This window comes from Leptosomus discolor, chromosome 5 (genome assembly GCF_034619465.1).
Source record: "Leptosomus discolor isolate bLepDis1 chromosome 5, bLepDis1.hap2, whole genome shotgun sequence".
In the NCBI taxonomy this organism is placed as follows: Eukaryota; Metazoa; Chordata; class Aves; order Leptosomiformes; family Leptosomidae; genus Leptosomus; species Leptosomus discolor.
The window spans coordinates 5,914,505-5,935,931 of NC_141395.1; the positions used below are offsets into that span (position 1 = coordinate 5,914,505).

Here is a 21,427-nt window from a genome sequence, read left to right on the forward strand (position 1 = left end):
GTCAGGTGACTTCTGCTGTTTCTCTTCATCATATAGCACTACATCTGATGAGGCAAATTAATTCATTTTAACTGTTTGTCAAGAATTTCGTCCTGAGCAGTTTCAAGTGTAATTGCATTCTGTGGCAGCTCAAGCCAAATAAATGGTCATGGCCGTGGAGTTATTCACATAAAAAATGGAAGATCTCTTCTTTATAGGAAACTCTTTTTTTGGTGTTTATGTCTACCTGGAAAGAGGATATCCCTTTAAAGTGTTGGGGTAGGGGGGCAAGTGTTCCTAGCAGTGTGTGTGGAATTTCGATTTCTGGGTTTTTTAATCCCAGTTTTCTAGTCTGTTCTTTTTGTTACTTAACAAAACTAACATCCACTTCCAGTTAGTACAGCAAGACTTTAAAAAACAATGATTTATGGAAAGTGCTACCTCTTGGACCAAACCAGCAAAAATTATTTGTAATGGCATGAATGTAGAAAATCTCTCACAAATCTCTGGTCTTCCAAAGCCATGATGTGCAATTTTTGATACTAATGCTTTTGTGTGTTGGGGTGGGCAGCATCTTCTGGATGACAGAATCTCCTTCTTCCTCATTTTAATAGGCATTTTGCATCTTCATCATTAAAAGTACCAAACACCTTCCATGCTCTCCGAAGAAGCACCGGGCAGCACAGCCTGGGTTCTGACCACAATTATTCTGCAGTATATAACAAAATCTCTTCAGCGATGATGCTTCAAAGCATGATACTCTGTGCTTGTCTTGATTCAGGTTTTCTTGGCGTTCGGTTCTCACAGTACACCAGTACAAATCCTGGAATGCTTGTGTTCAGCTTTGCCACCTTGTGGTGGTTTGTACCTCCAGACGGTCGATCCTGCCTCGCCACGGAAGGCACACAGGTTTTTCTGTCGGGCAGATGTGCTTCTACAGAACCCGTCTGGATGAAAAGAAAGTTCTCACTTTTTCTGTGCTAAATCATTTTTTAATCTAGCTGCCTTTCCTAGCCTGCCCTACCTCAGCACAGGGGAAGAGTCTCTCCAAGATTGGAAAAGGGGGACGGGCATAGTTTGTAGTCTCTGGTGGGACGAAGTATTTGTCTCTGCTTGTGGAACCCAGCACCTTCTCCTTGCCCTCACAAGCACAAGAAAACGCTGACTTTTTGGGTCTCCTACTCGTTGTATGTGATTGTTGTGAAGACCATAGAGGGTGCAGAGGATTTGCCCAGGATCCAACAGTGTTTGTATGGTTACATTCCTGATTTCTTCCCTGATTTTGGTCCCTCTAATTGCCTCCACCGCCCCCTGACCCAAAACACTTCCTAGCAGTTATTACCAACAACTACTAGCGCTGTGTTCAGAACAGCTGCAGTCATTTGGCTTGGCATTGGTGAGGCTCAATCCCTGAAGGAAGCACTAAGCCCTAGAGGTGGTGCTTGTCAGCAGCCTGACTGAAGCTCCTGTGGATATTGCTGAGAAATCAAAGCAAAGTTTGGCTTACGCAGGAGGAGGACAGCTGTCAGGATCTGAGGGGAGGTGTTTATTCCTACATGAAGTCTGCCCCAAGCTTGTCTGCAGACAGGCATTATAAGCTGTCATGTATTTGTAATTAACTTCGTTATTGTCCTACCAGTGGGACACGACCGTATCTTTTGCGTCTTCCTTACATCCCTGAGCCTCCTTGATAGAAAAGCTCTTGCACCACAGAGGAAATCCAAGAGCAAGCAAGCCACCTCCCACAGTAGAAGAAAGATTTTATAAATAAGAAATGGACACTTTGGTCATAGTATCACTAACCATGTCAATTTATCTTTATCGGGGACAATGCTGGGGGACTCTTCCTCTCTGTCAAATCAAATTATTATACTGCTTGTAAAACAGTAACATTTGTATTTTGTTAACAAGGTTTTGAAGATAGAATAAAATAATTGTGGGGGCTATAAAGATCTGATGCATAGATAATTAGGTTGCTGCAGATATAAAATGCACAATTTTGGAGTGAATATTTTACAAATGCATACATATCTCCAGATACAAGAATAATGAAATATCAGTTAAAAAAACCAGCAGAACCAACAATTTTTTTTTTTTTTTTTCTGAAATGTGAAATGAAACAATGCATGCTTTGTGGGATTAGGCACACGTTTTCCCACAAGCCTTTGACATCCTTTTGCGCCATGTTGGCTTCATTTTGTTTTTTACTTGATAGCCACTGGATCTGTTATTTGTAATACAGTTTTCACAAAACCTGAACTTGTTCTGCTTCTGTAAATCCACTGTGGAATTCAGTAATGGGTAAATGTCCAGGCAGGCACAGGCATCTGCATAGCACAGCCTTCTCGGAGATCAGGAAAGAAGCTACGAAGTTCCTCTGATTCCAGCACTGGTTGAGTAGGTTTTCTTGCTGTCTGCTGAAACCAGAAAGTCCTTTTTTTTTGTAACATGCTCCACGTGAAACAAGAACAGAACAGTGTTGCCTTTTACAACAAAAACTTCTGCCCCTTTCTGGTCCCATGCCGGATCAAAGCAACTGTCTAGCTACAGCAATTGTTAAAAGTCCTCTGCTGTTTATGCTACATCTTTCAGGCTCTTGAGATGTCCTCAGTGTTCAGATGTCTTCTGCCTTTCTTCTAAAGAAGATGTATGTAGGAGATATATAGAAGACATATAGTTGTAACCTGCCCAGTTCAGTAAAATCGGTTATGAACTTGAGGCTTCAGGTGCACACGCTTAGAAGCTGCCTTCAATGGCAATAAAATATCTCATCAATATTTTATTAGTAGATACCATCAACTACTTACATGTGCATGAACTTTTTTTATTCTCTACTGGTACTTTATTATTTTATTTATAAATTTAACATTTTTTTATTGTGTAGCTAGTGCTTTTCTTAAACAGAGATATTTCTTTGTAAATTCATGTCACATGATGCTAATCAGGTTTCCTTCAATTAGACTGACAGCGTATTTGCCACATACTTCCAGATATTAATTTGTTAATGCAAATATTTCATTTAGACTTCATAAAAAACCTACGAAAGTGAACTGAAGAAATCAAGAAAGCTTTCTTTTTACATAATACACTTCGGATCATGTCATTATGATGATTAAAATTAGTTCTTCTGCCTCCTAAATGCTTTTCTGAGACACAGATCATAGAGTGCAAGTTGCACCAACATTGCAAAAATAATAAAAAAGAAAAGTTTGTGGCTTCTTCAGAAGTACTTTTGTCTTTGTAGGAAAGAAAGGGACATAAACAAAAAGTATTTGGGGTTTATAGTTTTTCTTACATCCGACTTCATAACTGGTACCATATTTTAAAATGAAAAATGAATCACTTGAGCAATTCCAGACCAAAGTCCATCCCTGACAGAGATCCATCTGGTAGCTAAATCCATAAGGAAGCAGTATGTTTTCGGCAGAGAGCCTGAGAAGTTTGAGGAGTGCTCTGTGCCGTGTCTGCTGCATGCAGAACTGGCTCTACCAGACATCAGTGAAGTGACTGGTTGGGAATTGGCACAACCCCCATCGGTATTTGCAGGAACCTGCAAATCACATGTACTGTGACTTTGCTGTTCTCTGTCAGGTGCGTAGTAATACAAGAAACTGCCTGCTGTATGTTTTGGGGGAAGCAGCAGGAAGAAAAAAACCTGCTTGCGTATCTTATGCAATGGAAAGAGTATTAGAATAAAAACACAAGTATTGTGAGTTGTGATCTCCTATATATCGTGTTTTGTGACCCATGTGTTGGTCTAACGCTTGGTACTGCTACAGCGAAAAGCATAATTAGAGATCATAAATGAATAAGAAATTGCAGTAGTCCAGGTAAATCTGAAATCAGAAGCTACATACCTGACAAAATAAAAACCAGTTGCAGCAGTTTTGTCACTGCTTTTAAAGATTCTACATAAGCAATACCACTGCAGGCTCTGGGCTGGCCTGCTCTCCGTATTCACTACAGCCTGGGTGCTGCTGTGCTGTAGCCTGTGACGGAGACACCCCGAAGAGCTTGTATACATCAGAATAAAATAAAGGGCTTGCCCTTTACTTACTACTTTATCAAGAGCGCTTACAGGAATAGAAATTGCACATTTGCAAAAGTTGATAAAACTGTGATTATTATTTACACTGTGCTGGACATGACAAATTAAAAACCACCATCTGATTTGAGGGTTTAATATGTTACTGCTTTTTTTTTCAGTTTTTAACTTCTTTGAATGGCAGAAGCAATGAGTAGCTCAAATAGTATTATCTCCAGTTCATAGAAATATTTTTGTCTTCTCAATCCACAAAATTTACATTGTGGATTTCTACTTAGAATGAAGCAAATTTGATTTAAAACTTTCTTTTGACTTCAGCTTTGGAAAAGAACTTGAAATGCTGAAAACCTTATGGATCATGTCAACATTATGAAATAAATCAAGTGGAGGAACAAATCCTATCCTTCTCACCATTTGTCAGTTTGACTAAAATAAAATCTTGGTTTTGCTTTAAAATTTTTAATGGTGGTTTTAGCGAAGCACTTACTCTGAAGTTGAAAAATTGGACGTAACAAATCTTGTAAGCAGAGTAAATCACTTTTGCTAAAGTCAGGCTTAAGCTATGTAGATTTCTTAGTTCTTGAAAAAAGCGTTTTAATCATTGTAGGTAATTAAATGAGAAGAGAAAGAGAGAATATGAGAAAAGGTTGGTGGGTGTGTGCAAAGCTGAAGCCCTGCATTCTATCAACATGTCACAAAGCAGCTGCAGTTTGATGTGTTGGGGTAGGCATTCACCATGACAGTTCTCAAGCTGATAATAAAGTGTGGATAGTCTTTGCACGTGTAATCACACAAAGTCCACATTTAGCCCATATCTGGAGCTGAACTATAACTGTTGATGTTATCACCCAGTGACCCCTCACCAGCCAGGGAGGGGAACCACGAAAAGGAGAGGAGACCCAGGGGTTGAAGTGAAACAGATTTAATGAGACAGCACCAGCACCAACAAAGGTAGACAGAGTTATACTCAGCCAAGTGAATATGCAGCAGTGACAATCAACAGGAGAGCAGCCCCAGCAGGAACCTCGCAGGAGCTCCCCTTCCTCACCAAACCTTCCCCCAGTATAATGCCCATGCCATGATGGGATGGGCTACCCCTGTAGCTCACTCAGCTCAGCTGCCCTGGCTGACTCAAACTGCTAACGGCCTGCCCAGCATGGCTGGGCTGGGATTCTGTCCCAGCCAGACCAGGACAAACGCTATATAAATGAAAACAATAAGCTGACTAAGCTGCCACAATTTGCAGTTAGAGAGATTCTAGTTCTTGTTGGCATTTCTGGGCTTGTTTGCATCTTGTATGTTGATATCTCACTTAAAAACATCAATGCTATTTCTTTTCTGGTTATGAATATACTGAAAATATGTATTTCCCTTTTAAGACTTTTTTGAGAACATAGTTGAATCTGTTCAACTGGTTGCACAGTTCAGGTTTGTTTTTAAATAGGCATAACCACTGCATTCGCTTCAGAAACGAACTCATTGGGAAAAGGCAACTCAAGTAAGAAGTAGTAGGGAAAGCATATTTTATAACAGTCTGTGAATGCGCTCTAATCTGTGCTCCAAATCTTCCAAAATAATTGGTCAGAGTTTGAGGTTTTGGGGTATTTTCCTCTTGCAAACATGTACTTGGACAGACAATTATTCTTTCATAAAGTAGACTGAAGGGAAAAAAAAAAAAAAAAAAGTGAAGATAGCTGAGTTGAAAAGAATTGAAATGTACTTCTGCTTGACGTGTGAATTGTCCGGAGAGCCTTGTGCAAGGCAGAGGCGACTGCTGGCTGGAAGGATGCTGGGTAAGGTGAGGGCAGGGCCTGGGCAGCACCCGGTGCTGTGCCTCTGCTCCGCTCCTGAACGCAGCGAGCGTTAACAGCCTGTCCCTTGCTGCCTGTGGGATCATTCATCACAGAAGTAATTTAGCATTAAGGTAGGAATAAGTATTACCGCGAGGAAGACAAGAGCGTACCTTGCAGAGGGGGCCTGGAGAAGGGATGTAATGCATATTCATGTCTCTCCTCTGTATTTCTTTCCAAGTGTTGGGACAAATTCTTTTTATTGTTTACATGAAAGGAGGAGTGATTTAGGAAGAAAGGCAATATGCTGGTAGTCAGGAGACCACTGTTTTTCCCCGAGACTTACAGGATGACATTTAGCAAGTAATCTTGTCTTTTCCCCTCTACATGTAAAATGAGGAATACAGTATTTCCATATGGCGTAGGGATGCTGTGAGGTTTAAAAGCTGAAATGCTGAAATGATAGGGGATACACAAGGTAGAAGTAGTTAGCACAAAGTACACAAGGCTTCTGTGGTTGAGAAGAGGTGGGATTATGGCCTCATATCTTTCTAAAATGGCTAGTTCTGGAAAGGGCTGGAAGCTTTCTGAAAGCAAAGTTCAAGCTCTGCAAATAGAAGGGCACTGAGTTTGAGCTATATTACTGGAAGCAACAGCTATTTGAGTGGTTTATGAGACTTTGTAATGGAATCTATGGTGATATTCCTTTTTTTAGATAGTGCTCAGGTAGACCAATAGTTGGATCCCACCACTGTGGTGATGATGATAGAAATAAATAAACAACACAGAAAGCAGTGCCCTGATGTCTGGTTGAAAATTGATAGGAAAATAATTAATGCATAACTCTAAACCCATGCATTATTTTTCTTTCTTGCATTACTGGAAATCAGTTAGCAAGAAAAAATAACTTCTTTTTTTTTTTTTTTTTTTAAAGTACATCAGCAGTGCCTGTATTTTAATTCTGGGCAGTTTTCTGCTTTGTTGGTCAGGTCACATATAGTAAATAACAGTTTTCTGCCTAAAGGTTAATATTTTGCTATTGCAAAGATGTAATAAATGGATGAAAAAAAGGGCAGGTAGGAAGAAAGGGAGGATGAGGTAATGATTACATGAGTATGCATTTGTAATAGTCCGTTGGCAGTCAGGTTCATCGACATGAAGGGTTTTATTTGTTTGTTCTCCTGAAACTATAGTGTGAGGCAAGTGACATGCGTGAGTGCTGTACAGTGGGTTTGAGTGTTTTGTAGTACAAGCGTGCTGATAGCATCAGGTGGTGACAGTGATTCCTCTGTTCGAGTGAGGGAAAAAGATGAAGAAAACAGCTTAATGTCCTTTAGTACATCCAGGAATTTATTTGTCTTTCCTTAGGAACCCTATAAAAAGAGTCTGTCTCATCTAGTAAGGTACGTGATAGGGTTTTGTTTCAGAGATATTATATGGAACAATGAGGTATACACTTGCCAACTGTGCAGGTTATATTTTCTATAATTGAAGAGATTTTTAAATTTTCTAGTGTTCTCTACGTTGTAATTCTCAAGCTGGATTTGAATTGGACTCTATGCAAATTTTGATTATATTATTTAAAAGTTCTGTAATAAAATTTATTTTAGCAAAAAGTTTTTTGCAAAGTGTGATGCCTTCTCCTTTTCCTCTAAGATGTTTCAGATTAAGATAAAGATTTTTGTGCCATATATGAATATATCTATATATCAGAATGAAATACTCTATGGTCAGTATTACCTTCTGATTAAAATTGAATGCAAGCATGCCCTTTGGGGAAAAGGAACAGATTGATTTATAGCACTAGGTCATGCCGTATACTGCATATTCATATTGCCTAGACCATATACTGCTAATAGCAACTATAATGGGCTCAAAATGAAGTTACCCAACAAAATTTTGACCTGCATTTTACCCGCAAGAGACTACAGTATAATCCAGATCCTGTGAACCAGTGTTGTCTGAGAAATGTTACCTTCTACAAAAAATGTGCAATTTGATTTCCTTTGTTCCCTAACCCTTTCTTTAAGAGCTGACAAAGATAATTTGCTTCTGTGTTATCCCCCCAAAAGCATTCCTTAGAGCACCATTGCCTTCCTCTGGTATTAAACTGTTCAAACTTTCTCTGGAAGTCATTTTCCTTAAATACTTTGTATTATGAAAGTAACTCCACATTTTATTGATATATCTTTAAAATTGTAATAATCTACTGCTTAGCATCTTTATGGGAAAATGTTGAAGTGACCTTATTTTTGTGTGACGGTGGTTTATGAAGTTCATAATATGTGCGGCAGGCAGTTCTCGGAAGGTGGAAGGTTGTACACTTTTGCCTTTGATGGAAGGTGGTTAAACCAGACGAGTGGTACAGCCTAATGCAGCCACGTCATTTTCCCCACAGCAGTTCTCTTAGTCCACATGCTTGATGGGATGCCTATTGCGGCTGAATTATGCTTTAATTTTAACAGTGGATGACTTAACTGCTTTGAAGTAAATAACTGGGTTTGATTTACAGTCTCAGCAGATTTATAAGAAGCTTTTGAATGTGCAGTTAAAAAAAAAAAAAGAGACTGTTATAGCTATGTACCTCGATAAATCTGTCTTTATTGTTCAGCGTGTATGCAGGCTACTGGGACCCCATTACAAGTTTACAATCACTGGGCGATGTGTTTGAAAGTCAGTAACGCAGAAATTAGAAACGTTATGGTTTTCAACTATTCTTACTTGTTTCTTACGTGGGATTGATGTCAGAAAATTCACTCCCTATAAAAATCTTAACACTCAGGATTAGAAGATAGGGCCATTCATGAGGCCCTTATTTCATTGTTTCACGCTGCTTCCTTACACGTTTAATCTGTTGGCATCACAGCCAACTCTGGGACTCAAGACCCAGTAACAGAACATTTCACTCATTTTACTCATTCCAGAAGCCTGGCACATTGTGTGCTAGAATCGTTCTGTAACACAAGTAAAAGAAGGAATAATGCTAAAAAATTTAGGACGTGATTTTGCTACCCTGCTTTAAAATTCGTGGCATAGACATGGACTAAAACATTCCTGAGGTCCGCTGTCATTGCATTTCCTCTGAATGCTCTGTAAACAGAGGGATTTGTTAGAAGCAGAAGATGTGATTTTTTGCTGTTATTGTTCTCTAGATCCCAGAGTTCCCAATGGGAGGACGAGGCTTGTGGTTAACCCCCCGTTTCTCTCTCAGTACCTGCTCAAAGTTCAACCTCAGCCAATGTACTCAGCGTGTCCGTCTTAGTAACACTCCATTGCCTGACTTCCATCTGTAGTGACACGCCTCGCACTAGCCTGAAGACAGTAAGCCATAAATACCCTGGGAAAGTCTAGCTTTTGTAGGGATAGAAGTGTACAGCAGGGCTATCGCAAGGCAAGGTGTAGGAGAACAGGGCCACCAGGTGGGCTAAGATTGAGTTTTGAGCTGAGCAGCAAACTCCCATAGTTATCTGCTGTGCTGCTTAAGAGACCCCAAAACTGGCTTCTGTGAGCTTATCTTGTCATCCGTGCCCAGATACTAACCCACTGGTGTGAGGACTGACAGGGATCTTGTGGGCCAGGCTGTCTCACCGTCTGCATGGAGCCCTTTGAAAGGCATGGAACTGCTAGTTTCAAAAACTCCAAAATGGTGTGAAGTTTCAGGTGTTGGATCTTATCTTCTTTAGAAGTGAGCTGCATCCAGTAGGAGGAGAAAAGTCTGATTTTGAACGGGAGAAATGCCCATACGGAGTAAATGCCTAAAAGTTGGAAGCTGAATGCTTGAATCTCCGAGTGACTGGAGAGAATACGTCTCAGAGACTCGGTGTCTTTGTAAGCTATCAGGATGCTTTCATTAAGTATTCATAGTATTTAGATTAGGGTCTTATTTTTGAGAACTCTTTGTCTTGGGGAAGCTGCTACTCTCTAAATGTTCACATTTATAGGTTTTTAAAGCAGTATCTTCTAAATATCCTGTAGGGCTGGAAGAACACCAACGGTATTTTCTACAGTAACCCAATTTATTGAAATATACATTATGTTACTCAGCAAACAAGAGGAAAAACTTTCTTATCTTTTGAGGAACTTGAAGTTTGGATGCTTCAGAGTGCTTATCTACATTTAGTATGTTTTAGGGTTTTGCATTATACTCTTTACAAACTATCTGAGAAGGCTGATTTAATTCAAAGTAATTAGATATTTGAGCATGAGTCATTTGAAAAAGGTAGTTGGATATTTTTCCTTTGATTTTTCATTTTTAAACATATGCAATAATCATTCAGGACATGGCTGTTAAAAGTTTAGACACCAGTGTGTCTAACATACTGAATGATGACATTTTTAATAAAAAACATGTTTTCTAAGTGGCATTGCAGACATAATTATGGCAAATTGCTGTCAGTAGAAGGGGCACAGAAAAATCTATGACAGCTTAACTTTCCCAAGCCACAGTGTCAGTATAAGGTTGCCTGGGCTGCTAATTAGCAACATTACTCTCAGAAGAGAGGCACAGCAAAGGCAGTGCTTCTGCAGGGTCTCACCGTTATGTATGTTTTAACTACTGTTTACCTGGTCTCACCATTCCTGGCTATTTTAGAAAAAGAAAGGTTTCCCACTGTTTGTCTTGTTATTCAAAACTTGTCTTTTTACTCAGGTGGAGGCAAAAAGTGTGTGCCCAAGTTGCTTGCTATTGTTCTTTGGAAGAAAAAGTGTTTGTTCCTTTATAAATACATTAATTTTGCCTTTTGTTGTTGTTTTTTTCTCCTAAATAGGTAGTAAATTAAAGTAAGCAAGTCTGGCTATGCCTGGCACTTTTATTATCTCTCTACCTGACGCAATTCATAAAGCTTCACCTGCTAAAATCTCAGCTTCCGGTCAAAAAATTAAAGCAGCTTTCTAGTCGTGGAGGAGTAAAATGCAAATATGTGGAAAAAATAGACCCTGAAAATTGAGAAAACATAGGGAAAGGCAAAACGTCTCAAATATGTTGTCCCATTCTTACTTATTTTCAATGCTTTCTCATTTTTCATGGATTTGGCTTCCAGGTTATTTTTTTATTATTTTATTTAACCTTTGTTTCTGTCTCACCCTTTGAGTCGGCACAAAGCAGGAGGTGCTTCCTTGGTCAAAATCCAGTGAAGGAAACGCTTACTTGCTCCAGGCTGGTTTATGAAAGCAAGCCCTGGAGGCAAACAGTTACTGACCTAACAGGTTTAGAGTAAGGGGTGTGAACATGGCTAGGAGAGCTGCAGGTCTCCTGTCCTGGCCGGTGGGGGAAGTGAGGCCAGAAGGTGACTCTTCCTGGCAGGAGGTGCTTGAGCAGTACCACCCTTGCAGCCCTCTATGCATTACTGCTGGGGACTGTACTGACATCTTCCATGCACTAGGATGCCCGGCACAGAAATGTTAAGATTGTGAAAGTTTTACTACAAAGATCCTCTCTTGCTTCTCAAAGTATTTATTCCCCTAGCACATGGCCAACCGCCCGAACAACTGTTGCACAATCCTCAAAGCCACCGTGCTTGTGTTATAGAATAAATGGAAAAGTGACTTTTAGCTGAGCTGCTCTCTGCATAGTGGGAAGATTTCTGTCAGATAAACCGTTGAGGTTTAGGTGCAGTAGGAGTAGCAAACGCTTCCCTCCCTGCAAGGTTTCGAGGCTGTGTTAATGGGGAGTCAGGGTACCTGCCCACCCAAGGTCTTTTATTGAAGATACAACCACCACTTTTTAGAGCACTTCTCTAATCAACCCCAGGCAAGCCCAGAATGCAGCATGACATTCCTCTGTGGAAGTTTGGTTGTTTCATTCATTCAGAAGAGATGTGTATGGGTTATGGAAGAAAAATTAGTACCTTTTTAGTTTTAGTTTTTTGGGTAAATCAAAATGATTCTTACTTTAAGGTCAACTTTTGCAAAAGAAGAAAAAAAAAAGTGACAAAAATAAAGATTATTTTTAAGCATTTTCAAATATATGCAGTACTTCTGGGAAAATTCAAGCAAGAAATCAGTCCTGAATTGCTGTATATATATGTGTATATATATATGTATATATATATATATTTATATGGTCTAAAACCATTCCTAAGGAGAAAGAATGAATCATGGTTCTAATTTCTAATTTCCCATAGTAACTGTCAATGAAATTGTTGCACCTCGAGTCTGGAGAAGATTTCCAAGTTCCTTCGGGCAGTCCTCACTGCAGCCGTGTTCAAAGCAAGGAAAATGTAAAGTCCATGAGGCAGCAGAAGCCAAGTTCATTCCCTTAAAATAGAGAAAGGTTGTCTATCTCTTTCATTATTAACTAGATGCATATGGATGAGCATTTTTAATTTTAATTAAATTTACTGCAAAATCGTTTCCCAGTTCACTCAGAAGTTTCTAAATAAGACTCCAACTCCTATGAGTTCCGCTGAGTAGTTTGCTTAGATCATTTCTCACATTAAAAACAAGGGATGATTTACTGGAGTGTATAAATGGAGAAAGCTTACTAATTTTTCTGGGTTTAGTGTTTCTAAAACACCTGGAAAATAAATGAAATATGTTAACATAACATTGACTTCAGTAGGCAGTGCCTGTGCTGAATCCTTGGTTGCAACTGCAGTATAAATACAAGAATGTGGCGCTGCTTTTCCCTCTCTTCTCTTAACTCAAGTCTTGTGCAAGTCTTGATTTGAAATTGAAATAAATGTAGCAATGCATACAGGACAAGATATGTGTTTGAAAATTAAAGTGAAAGAAGGCAATCATCCAATATGGATCTGATTTTCATAAACTATATTTTTGGCTATAAGGCATATAGTTCTAGTGCCCTTTGAGGATTTAGCCACCCTCATATAAAATTGCTGTTTTCTCTAAAGGTATAATAATATTTGTGTGTTTAAAAAAAAAAAAAAAACGGAAAAAGTGTACTTCTAGCCACACTTTTGCTTGTGCCCATGATCTACATAATGTCATTAACTGGAGTAGAATTTAGACTATATGATGTCTTAACTATTCTTTATGAAGTCCTTAAGAGGAAATCCTAGTTTTTAGAAAGTAATAAAGGAAGGATGATCTCATTTGGCAGAAATGCCCCAAGGAAACTGTTATTAATATAGGAAAAAGACATCAAAAATATAGACAAGACTGCTCAGGATAAATATGTGTGTTTTCAGAGGGAGAAGCTTTTTTTCGGAGGGAGAGTTTTTAAAGACTTCTGCAACTGTGTGAATGAATGAAAAAAAGATTAATTACTTTAAAGATGTGAGTGGACTAGACATCTGTACATGGTGGGGTTTAATATAAGAATCCAGAAATAGGCATGAAATGAATTCAGTAACTTCTTGAATAGAAGAAGCTATATATATATTTTAAAAGTCCCCAGTGCAACCAAAACCTTATCTTTATGGTATACAGTGCCTTCAACTTGTGTGATAACTGGAGAGCCATTCAAAGCAGCTTAATGCACAGCTGCTAGCAAAACCATAGAGATTAAAAGTTTGATTTGTAAAAACTGTTATCTGCTAGCCGAGTGGATTTTTCATGTAGAATAGAATTTTATGGGGGAGTGGACTCGGGCCATTCTTTATAGACTTCTCCTCTTGTAAGGAACTGGATGTGTCCAATTCACTGCAGAGCACGTGGTGCAGAGAAGCCGAAATCCAGACTGGATCAACGGTACCTACAACATGTTTGTAACTGTTACAGGCAAACGCTGCTGTGCGTTGAACGCCCAGGCTAATTACGAGATTACAGTGATGTGCTGCCCCAGAAGGTCTGATTTTGAGAGGAGCGTTCTTTGCATCGTGGGAGATCGCTCTTCCGTTTCATGTAGTAGCCTTCTGAGGAAAAATGTGAATTAATGTGCTGCTTTTTCTGGAAACTCTATGATTAAGTCTTTAAGCATAGCGTGCTTTGTAATGAACAGCTTTGCGAGGTGTGCAGCTGTAATGAGCCTGCGTCTGTGCTGCTGGTACCTCCGTGCCCTTCCCAAAGACAACCTGCTGGGGAAGGGAGATCAGATAAATAAGTGTTAAGGGGTACCTGTGCTTTTTGAAGTCTTTGACACAAAGGTTATGGTGTTAAATTGCTTCTGGATGTCCCACTCTCCTCTATCGCTGAGCAACCTCAGTTTTAACTCTTTGATGCAAATGGTTATCCCTAATATGACCTTCAATTAATTATCCTTGGTTTCTGTATGAAAAACCTGTTCAGTGCCATTTATTGTGATATGTTAAGGAATAACTACAGAAACAATAGAGCCAACGTTTTATCGATGTGAATATTGTTATGTTAACAGATGTAATAATCTGTGTGTGGCATGCCTTACAGGTATATATCGCATTTGTGTAAAAAAGGGTACTTTTCCCACAGGATAAGAAACTAGTGCCCTCCTCGAGTGGGCTTGTTCCTTTTCCTCCACTTCCTAGTGTATTCCAAACTTCCAGAGCTCTCACTGCAGGAAGTTAATCACTGGTTTCGTTTCTATAAATATTTAAAATTGAATCCTTTTGGTAACTTTCATGCTTTATAAAAAATATTTTCAGAAATGCTTCTCTTACATGAAAGCCTATGTTCAATTTTCAAAAGTCTCGTTGAATCAGGGAGCCATAAACCTTTAATTCCATGAATCCAACTTCTGAAAATGGAAAGCAGACACATTGAAAATGCTTAAACTGTTACGGATTTCCAGAGGGACAGAGGTTTTTTCTGATATTTTTGTAAGCATGTTCTATATTTTGTTTCAACAACGAAAAAACCCATCGCTTTCCTCCCTATTGTCTAAAGTATATTAGTGCTCTTGTACGTCTCATAGTGCACCTGACATTGGCCTCTTCTGGAGGCTGGATACTGGACTAAATGGAGCATTTCTTTGTTCTGGCTCAGCATGTCTTTGTAATAGGAGTTATCAAAAGGGAAGAGGCATAATATTCACTTTGAATTAAAAGGAGAATGAATAGCAGAAGAGGAGAAATCTGAGACAGAAGAGACAGCAGTGAACTGTGTAATGGGGTGGCTGAGATGGAATACAGCTGGTAGCTATTCCTGGTACTTTGTTGAGTAAATCTTGTTTATGTGACCTGCACTTTGAAGGACAACGCATGAGTCTCCGTGTCTGTTTTGAGTATTTAGCAAAGGCATGGCTCATAAGCCCTCAGTTATTGTCAAAAACTTAATGACTACAGGTTTTTTTTCTGCACCGAGTATACTTTATATTCTCCAACGCAGCATGTATGTGGTGGTAGCAACACGTTCTTGTTGGCGTGAGGAAAAAAGTCCTGAAAATTCAGCTTCTGAAGGATGATAGAAATACAGAAAACTGAAAGAAACAAAAAAAGCTTCTATGTAAAAGGATATTTTATCACATCTGGCTTCTCTCATCGTGAAAGAATTGCAACTTATGTTAGCAGTATTTTGAAACCGCTGTAATACAATGAATAAGTATTTTTAAAAATAAAAATGTTAATATTTAACGTTGAAAACATTTAACAGGAAATATTATCACAGTAAATGAGTTATTCTTAATTAAAGAATAACTAATTCTATCTTACAGGGTGGTTTCAATACTGTCAACAAAAGAATTCTTAGTTAAATGAAATGATAAAGTTATGTTCTCTGCACTTCTTTATACTTTTGCTTGCTGTAACAGTAACACTAGGTATGGACACGTAGGTTGACTTGCAAGAAAAATGCAGGATTTAGAAGACATTTACCAAAAGTGGTTCCAGGATCCCACAAGAAAAAGAGCTCACTGTTTTAGAACAGTTGTGGTAGGTAGTTGTGAAGCTGCCTTAGCATCCCGGGCAGGAAAACTCCAGGCATCAGTGTAAAGAAACATCTCTGTCTAAGTGTCATGCAGACAGTTACTTTAATGCTACTTATTGTGGCCGTTGAATCAGAAATCTGGCAGCATCCAGGTTTCTCAGAACTACCAAAACTAAAAGTAATTTAAATGAAAATGAGTATGTGCACACACGTGTCTGCTGCTCCATACAGTGGGTTTAGACATGCATATCTACACACATTTGCTTTGAAGTTCTGTGGAGTATTTATTGTCTGGTTTTGGTCCCCTTCAAACATAACTAACCCATAAACTCTTACAAGCTCTGTCAGTGTAGCAGCCCCACGGTGTAACAGCCGTCCTAGAACACTAACTTCAGAGCTGGAGTGCCTTCCCACTGCGGTCTGCTACCGCCGGCGTTCCGGGCCTGTTTCACAGGCTTCGCCATCAGTGATGTTCCTTCTGAATGTACCATGAAAACAATCAGAATTATAATTATAAACTTTAAAATGTTTAAGAGAACTACAAACAAACGTGTATCTGATGCCTTTGAAGCTACTTGAAAAGGGAAAATTCTCTCCCAACTGTATTTGTGTGTTGAGAATTGGATTCCTGGTTATGTTCCATGTAATATGTGTTAAAAAAGCTTGAGCTCTAACCGAGTAGAGCATCTGCTTGGAGAAGCAGCTAGCAGTTCGGTTATTTGTATTACAAATGCACTTCTGAGCTTTTTCTTCTTTCTTACTTTTGGCAGATGTACAGCAAATAGCAATCGACTGGATCACGGGAAATTTTTACTTTGTGGATCACGTCAGTGACAGGATCTTCGTTTGCAACCAGAACGGATCTGTGTGCATTACCCTCATCGAGCTGGATCTTAATAACCCTAAGGCCATAGCTGTTGATCCCACATCAGGGTAAGATTATTTATCTGCATTAGGATTTATTTTATATGATGTGTTGTTGTCTATGACTGCATATAGTTCATCTGTTTCATTCGGAGTTTTAAAAACTATTTTTTTATTGCTGTATTGAATTACTTGCATAGGGGCTGTAACAAAACAGCAACGTGTACTGAACTTGTAGCAAGTAGTTAACTATATTAGTTGCAACGTGCGCCTTGTAACTTCTTAAAATGGAATGAAAAATGAAAAAAAAACAGTTTTATCCCTACTTGGCATAAGATTTTCTTTTGCCTCTGTTTTTCTGAATATTGTGTTTCTCACTACAATATGTGGGAAAGGAACTTTTGAGGTCTTTTTATACTGTATACCCTCAGTTGCAGGAATATTGGAAGTGGCTTTAACAAGTTTAATTACGTAAAAATGTGGAAGAATTTTTACTCTGCTTTAGAACGTCAGCTAAAATGGTAAAATTACGTTTCTCTTCCATAGATACATTCAGTGTCACTTGGGAATAAAACCTTGCTTAAAATACAGGCCACTAGAAGTCTTCTCTTCTGTAACAGCCACCAGCTGGGAAAAGTTTTCAGTTGAAGGAAGAAGTAAAAGCGTAGCTAAATAGGAATAGGATCAAGTTAATTTAAAAACTAAATTTTAGTGAGGATTTTAGAACAGGGGTTTTATCTTGGTTTTATTAGTCCATAAGTAGTTTAGACTGAAATGCCTGGTGGAATATGTCCTAAACTGCCATAAGCGCCTTCTCAATAAATACAAAAATATTTACTGTAGAGCAGCTTGTCATCCATATGTGGACTTTTGTCACTCTTTATTTAAAGCCTGATTAAATATTAAGATGCATTATCACAATGCCTTTAATTCTGACAAGAACAGCTTGCATGTAAAGTTTACAAAGAAGTTTTATAATGTAGTTCTTGAATATGGCTGTATTTCTGTCTGCAGCAGATGGTAAGCTTGGCTTGATCTGACTGCAGAGTTGTTTTAAAAGAAAAATAAAAAATCATGTAGAAATTCATTTTCTTCAAGTTCTGATCTGAAAGAGCTTGAAACTTTCAAATTTGCAAACAGCAGCCTTTTTTTTCTTTATGTTTGCTTGAATATTCTTTGCTGGATTTATTAGATGGATCCAAAGCCTGTCGTTAGCCGATCCTACCTGGCAGGGATGTAAAAACTGTATCCGACCCCTTGATCCGGTGAGGAGGGGTGGAATAGAAGAAGAGAGACGGTTTTTCCTTCGTTTCTTACCCGCTGGCTGCAAACTATTCTTATTCCGATAGTTGCCTTTTTCAGTGCCATATACACAAGTAATAGTGTCTGGTTTAGCGAGGATGTGAGCGCTGGCCTGTAGGGAAGACCAGAAGCGATTATGATATTTCACAGTGTGATTCTGCATCGTGCAGCAGTACCAATTTATTTCATGATGGAAACACTGGGTGGAAAAATTTCTCAGAATACATTTTGCATTTCAGCAGTTATTTCTTTACTGGCTTTATTGGCAGTGTTATTGGTCAGCTGACATACGTTGTTCTATTAATCGGATATCTAAATTACATTTTAACAGATAAGCCGCAACTTATATATTAGTTCTGGTTGTTTGTGACTGGGTTTTGGTACAGAATGCAAACAGATGATGAAAAAGCATTCTGGCTACTTGAAAATGATTTGTTCCTTTTTTCTGGTCTTTTTTTAATTATTATTTTTTCCTTTCTTTTTACTCTTCGGTGCTGATAGTTGTTGTGACTTATTTCTGTGTCAAAGTATTAGCATGATATTGCTGCCTAGGTAACTTGCTGGTTTTATTTTATTTAAAGAATCACAAAAACATCCATACTAAAAAAATGTTTCAAGTTGAGCACTGAATGAGTGAGCTACATAAAAGCGCGTGTGCAATAGCTTCTTACATTTATACACCAAAAGCATATGATTATAAATCACGGTTTTGGTTTGTTTGGGTTTTTTAATTTATTTAAATATGAAGGCCAGGCTGTTCTGTGAGGTTTTATCTCCTGTTAGGATTACATATTAGGGTATTAAATGTAATTACATTGTAAGGTGTTTGCTCTTGTAAGATGCAGTGCTATCACGGTATGTTCGTTGGCCCCAGTACCTACAAACTGAAGGTACACCCGCACAGAGAAGACCATTTCTAAGGAAGTCAGAGCTTGATCACAAGCCTTTATGCCTCTGATAAACTTTCTGTAGTAGCACAGGGTCAAGCCCTGCTATCCTTACAAGTTCACGTCTGTGGTGTTATGCATTTAGTTGTTTCATGAACCAGAAATTCTTCATTTATCAGAAAAATGAATAAAGCGCCAGTGGAGAATTTCTTAATTCCGAATGGTTCCCCTCGCTGCTCTCAAGAATATATTTTGAGTGTTATTAATTTGTGCCTGGGAGTTCTGTTAGATGTTTAGTGGTGATAGTTTTATATATTCTTCCATGAGCTTACAATGGAACTTGAGCTATGAAGCTTATTTCCTATCATAGTATGAATAAATGAACTTTTGTTATTCTTCTAAAACTGAACATTAAATTGAGAGAAGAAAGATTCTGCCATTCAAAAAGGACTTGAACAAGCAAGTTTGTTGTGTTTCTGATCTAAATGTGGTATTTTGGTTTAGGATTTCAGCATTTTTGTCAATCTGAACTGTGTTTCATTTTTTGGTTATTCCACACTGTGATTAATGGATGCCCAGCTAAAAAATTGCCCCCGCCCAGCCCCAAACAATGAACTAATAGTTTACCCAGTGAGAGGTTTTGCAGTACCGATACTCATCTATTACATCAACTAATTTTCAGTTAAGAGTAGCTCAGTGTAAGTATTGGACCTGTGTTAGGGAGGCCGTTACCAGAGGGCCTACGCTGACCACGGTGAGTATTTCAGAGTCCAGATCGTCAGGGAAACATGTGAAGAAAAAGCTAGGGCCACGCTAGAAGGACATAAAGTGGCAATTGGAAACAGAGAGGGAGAATAAATTGTTTTGCAGTAGTATCTGTCAAATGCCTTTGAAGTAAGGTGTTTGACTCCATAGGTCTTCAGTTCATAATTCTGATAAATTTTAATATGGGACTTCTTTTCTTCAGCAGTCAAGAAACAGAAGCAATTACTTTTACTGATCCTTGAAACTGTTGTAAAATAGATGATGGTGCTGATGGCTGTCACACGAAACAAATCTGAGCTGAGTTGGAATGATTCTCTCTCTAGCTAAGGTCTTCAGCGTAGGTCTGCTGTACACATAGGGAATGACTTTTTAAAGGATTCCAGCTGGTTTGGCCGTAAGTGTGAATATTCATGAGACTTTGATACATGGTAGAGAGGGTAATATATTTAAAACTCAGAAGAGGATAGATCAGATTTAGGTTCTCTCCCAGCTCTGCCACAAACCAGCTAAATGCCTATAAATAAAGCATTTTATTATTTACTATATCTTGGCATCCCCTTCTGTTTAATAGGGCCCATAAAATGCATGTTGTTTAACTTGTCTGATATTTGCATGCATTCAGGAACATTAGGAATTAGTATTGTAGAATGCACTGCTGTGTACATCTACATATTCATACTGTAAATTCCTATACTTAATTACCTCCAGCGTTCAAGGTATAGTGTTGCCTTCCACTGCACCACCATGGCCGTGGAGAACGTACAGCGACATTTTACAAACGAAAAATGCGTTGGGGTAGGAGATCCTGAGGTTCCCTCCCAACGGGAGCACTTGACATGTTCAGTCCTAATCCTGCTGCATAGACATCTGCCATATGTGGAGTAATATCAATATCAGAGTGTCTTAATTTCTCCTCGGACTCATTGTACTGTTTCTTGGGAATGCCAGGAGATGGGGAAAGGCAGGAATAGCAGGGAAGGCTGTTGGCTCAGGGCTACTCCTGGTTCCAGCAACGTGCAACTTGTAACGATAGCTCTGAAGTGATTTGGGTTGCCGATCATAATTTTCTACTCTATTCCATAGGCTTATGGAAAAAGATGAATTTTAAGGAGAGCCTTTGAACTGCAGAGGGTATTGATCTAGCACCCACTCACAAAAGTGTTCCAAACGTAAGGAGATGTGTAGAGCAAGGGCAAGTAGGGTGAGGTTACAAAGAGGATGTGCAGAGCAAAGCTGGAGTGTGGAGAAGTGCCAGGAGTGAGGAAAGGGGTTAGAGCCTCCTCCCTGGATGCCTGTAACGGCAAGGCGTGCTGGAGGGGGAGAGGAGGAGGAGGGAGGGAAGAATTGGAGAGGATGCCCAATTAGAGGCTGAAGTCACGGAAACTTGTAACTACCATTTAAAAGTTGTATTAGTGACAATGGGGAGAAAAGACTTACTGCTAAAGAGATTTGTAAAGGGAGCAAGCTCACGCTTTAATACAGCACCAGTGTGTGTCATGTAAATATTTGAATAAATCTTTTAATCGGCTTTTCCTCCTGCTATGTTGTAGAAATAATAAAAAAAACCCACCCAAAGCTCTGCTTATTTCTTTCACACAACATTTGCAAATGCATACAGAGACTGTGATATGATGATGTTAGAAGAACAACATCTATTAATGTGTTATGGTGTTATGTACCATTTCTTGGTGATGTTGATAAGTCAGGGGAGAAAAAACAACTACACAACAGCAAAAAAAAATGTTCCGTTGCATTTTCAGTCTGTAATAGAAATCAGTTGATACCTTTCTGATCCACAAAGCAAAACAAGAGAACAATTAATAGCTTAGATTTTCCCCTTCCTCACCTCAGAATTTTGTTCTGAGGAAAAAAAGACAAACAGAAAACTATTCTATTAGCTTCCTCTTCGATTCTAAGGATTCTAAGCACAGATTTTTCTGTGGTTAAAGTCAAAGCCCCAGTATGAAAATAATAGTAATAATTAAAATCACATAAGGGTATTTTTGAAACACAGTAGGGAAATTTGCCTCAGTCTGAAATTTCAGAAAATTGGAGAA

General features: G+C 38.8%; 1 protein-coding gene across 1 annotated transcript in view; it reads left to right on the top strand.

The window, feature by feature from the left end:
• Positions 1-21,427, top strand: part of LRP1B (LDL receptor related protein 1B) — a 578,117-nt gene that overhangs the window by 220,021 nt on the left and 336,669 nt on the right. The window contains exon 9 of the mRNA XM_086465459.1: positions 16,323-16,485. Coding sequence (XP_086321585.1) covers positions 16,323-16,485 — 163 coding nt within the window. The remainder of the gene's footprint in view (positions 1-16,322; positions 16,486-21,427) is intronic.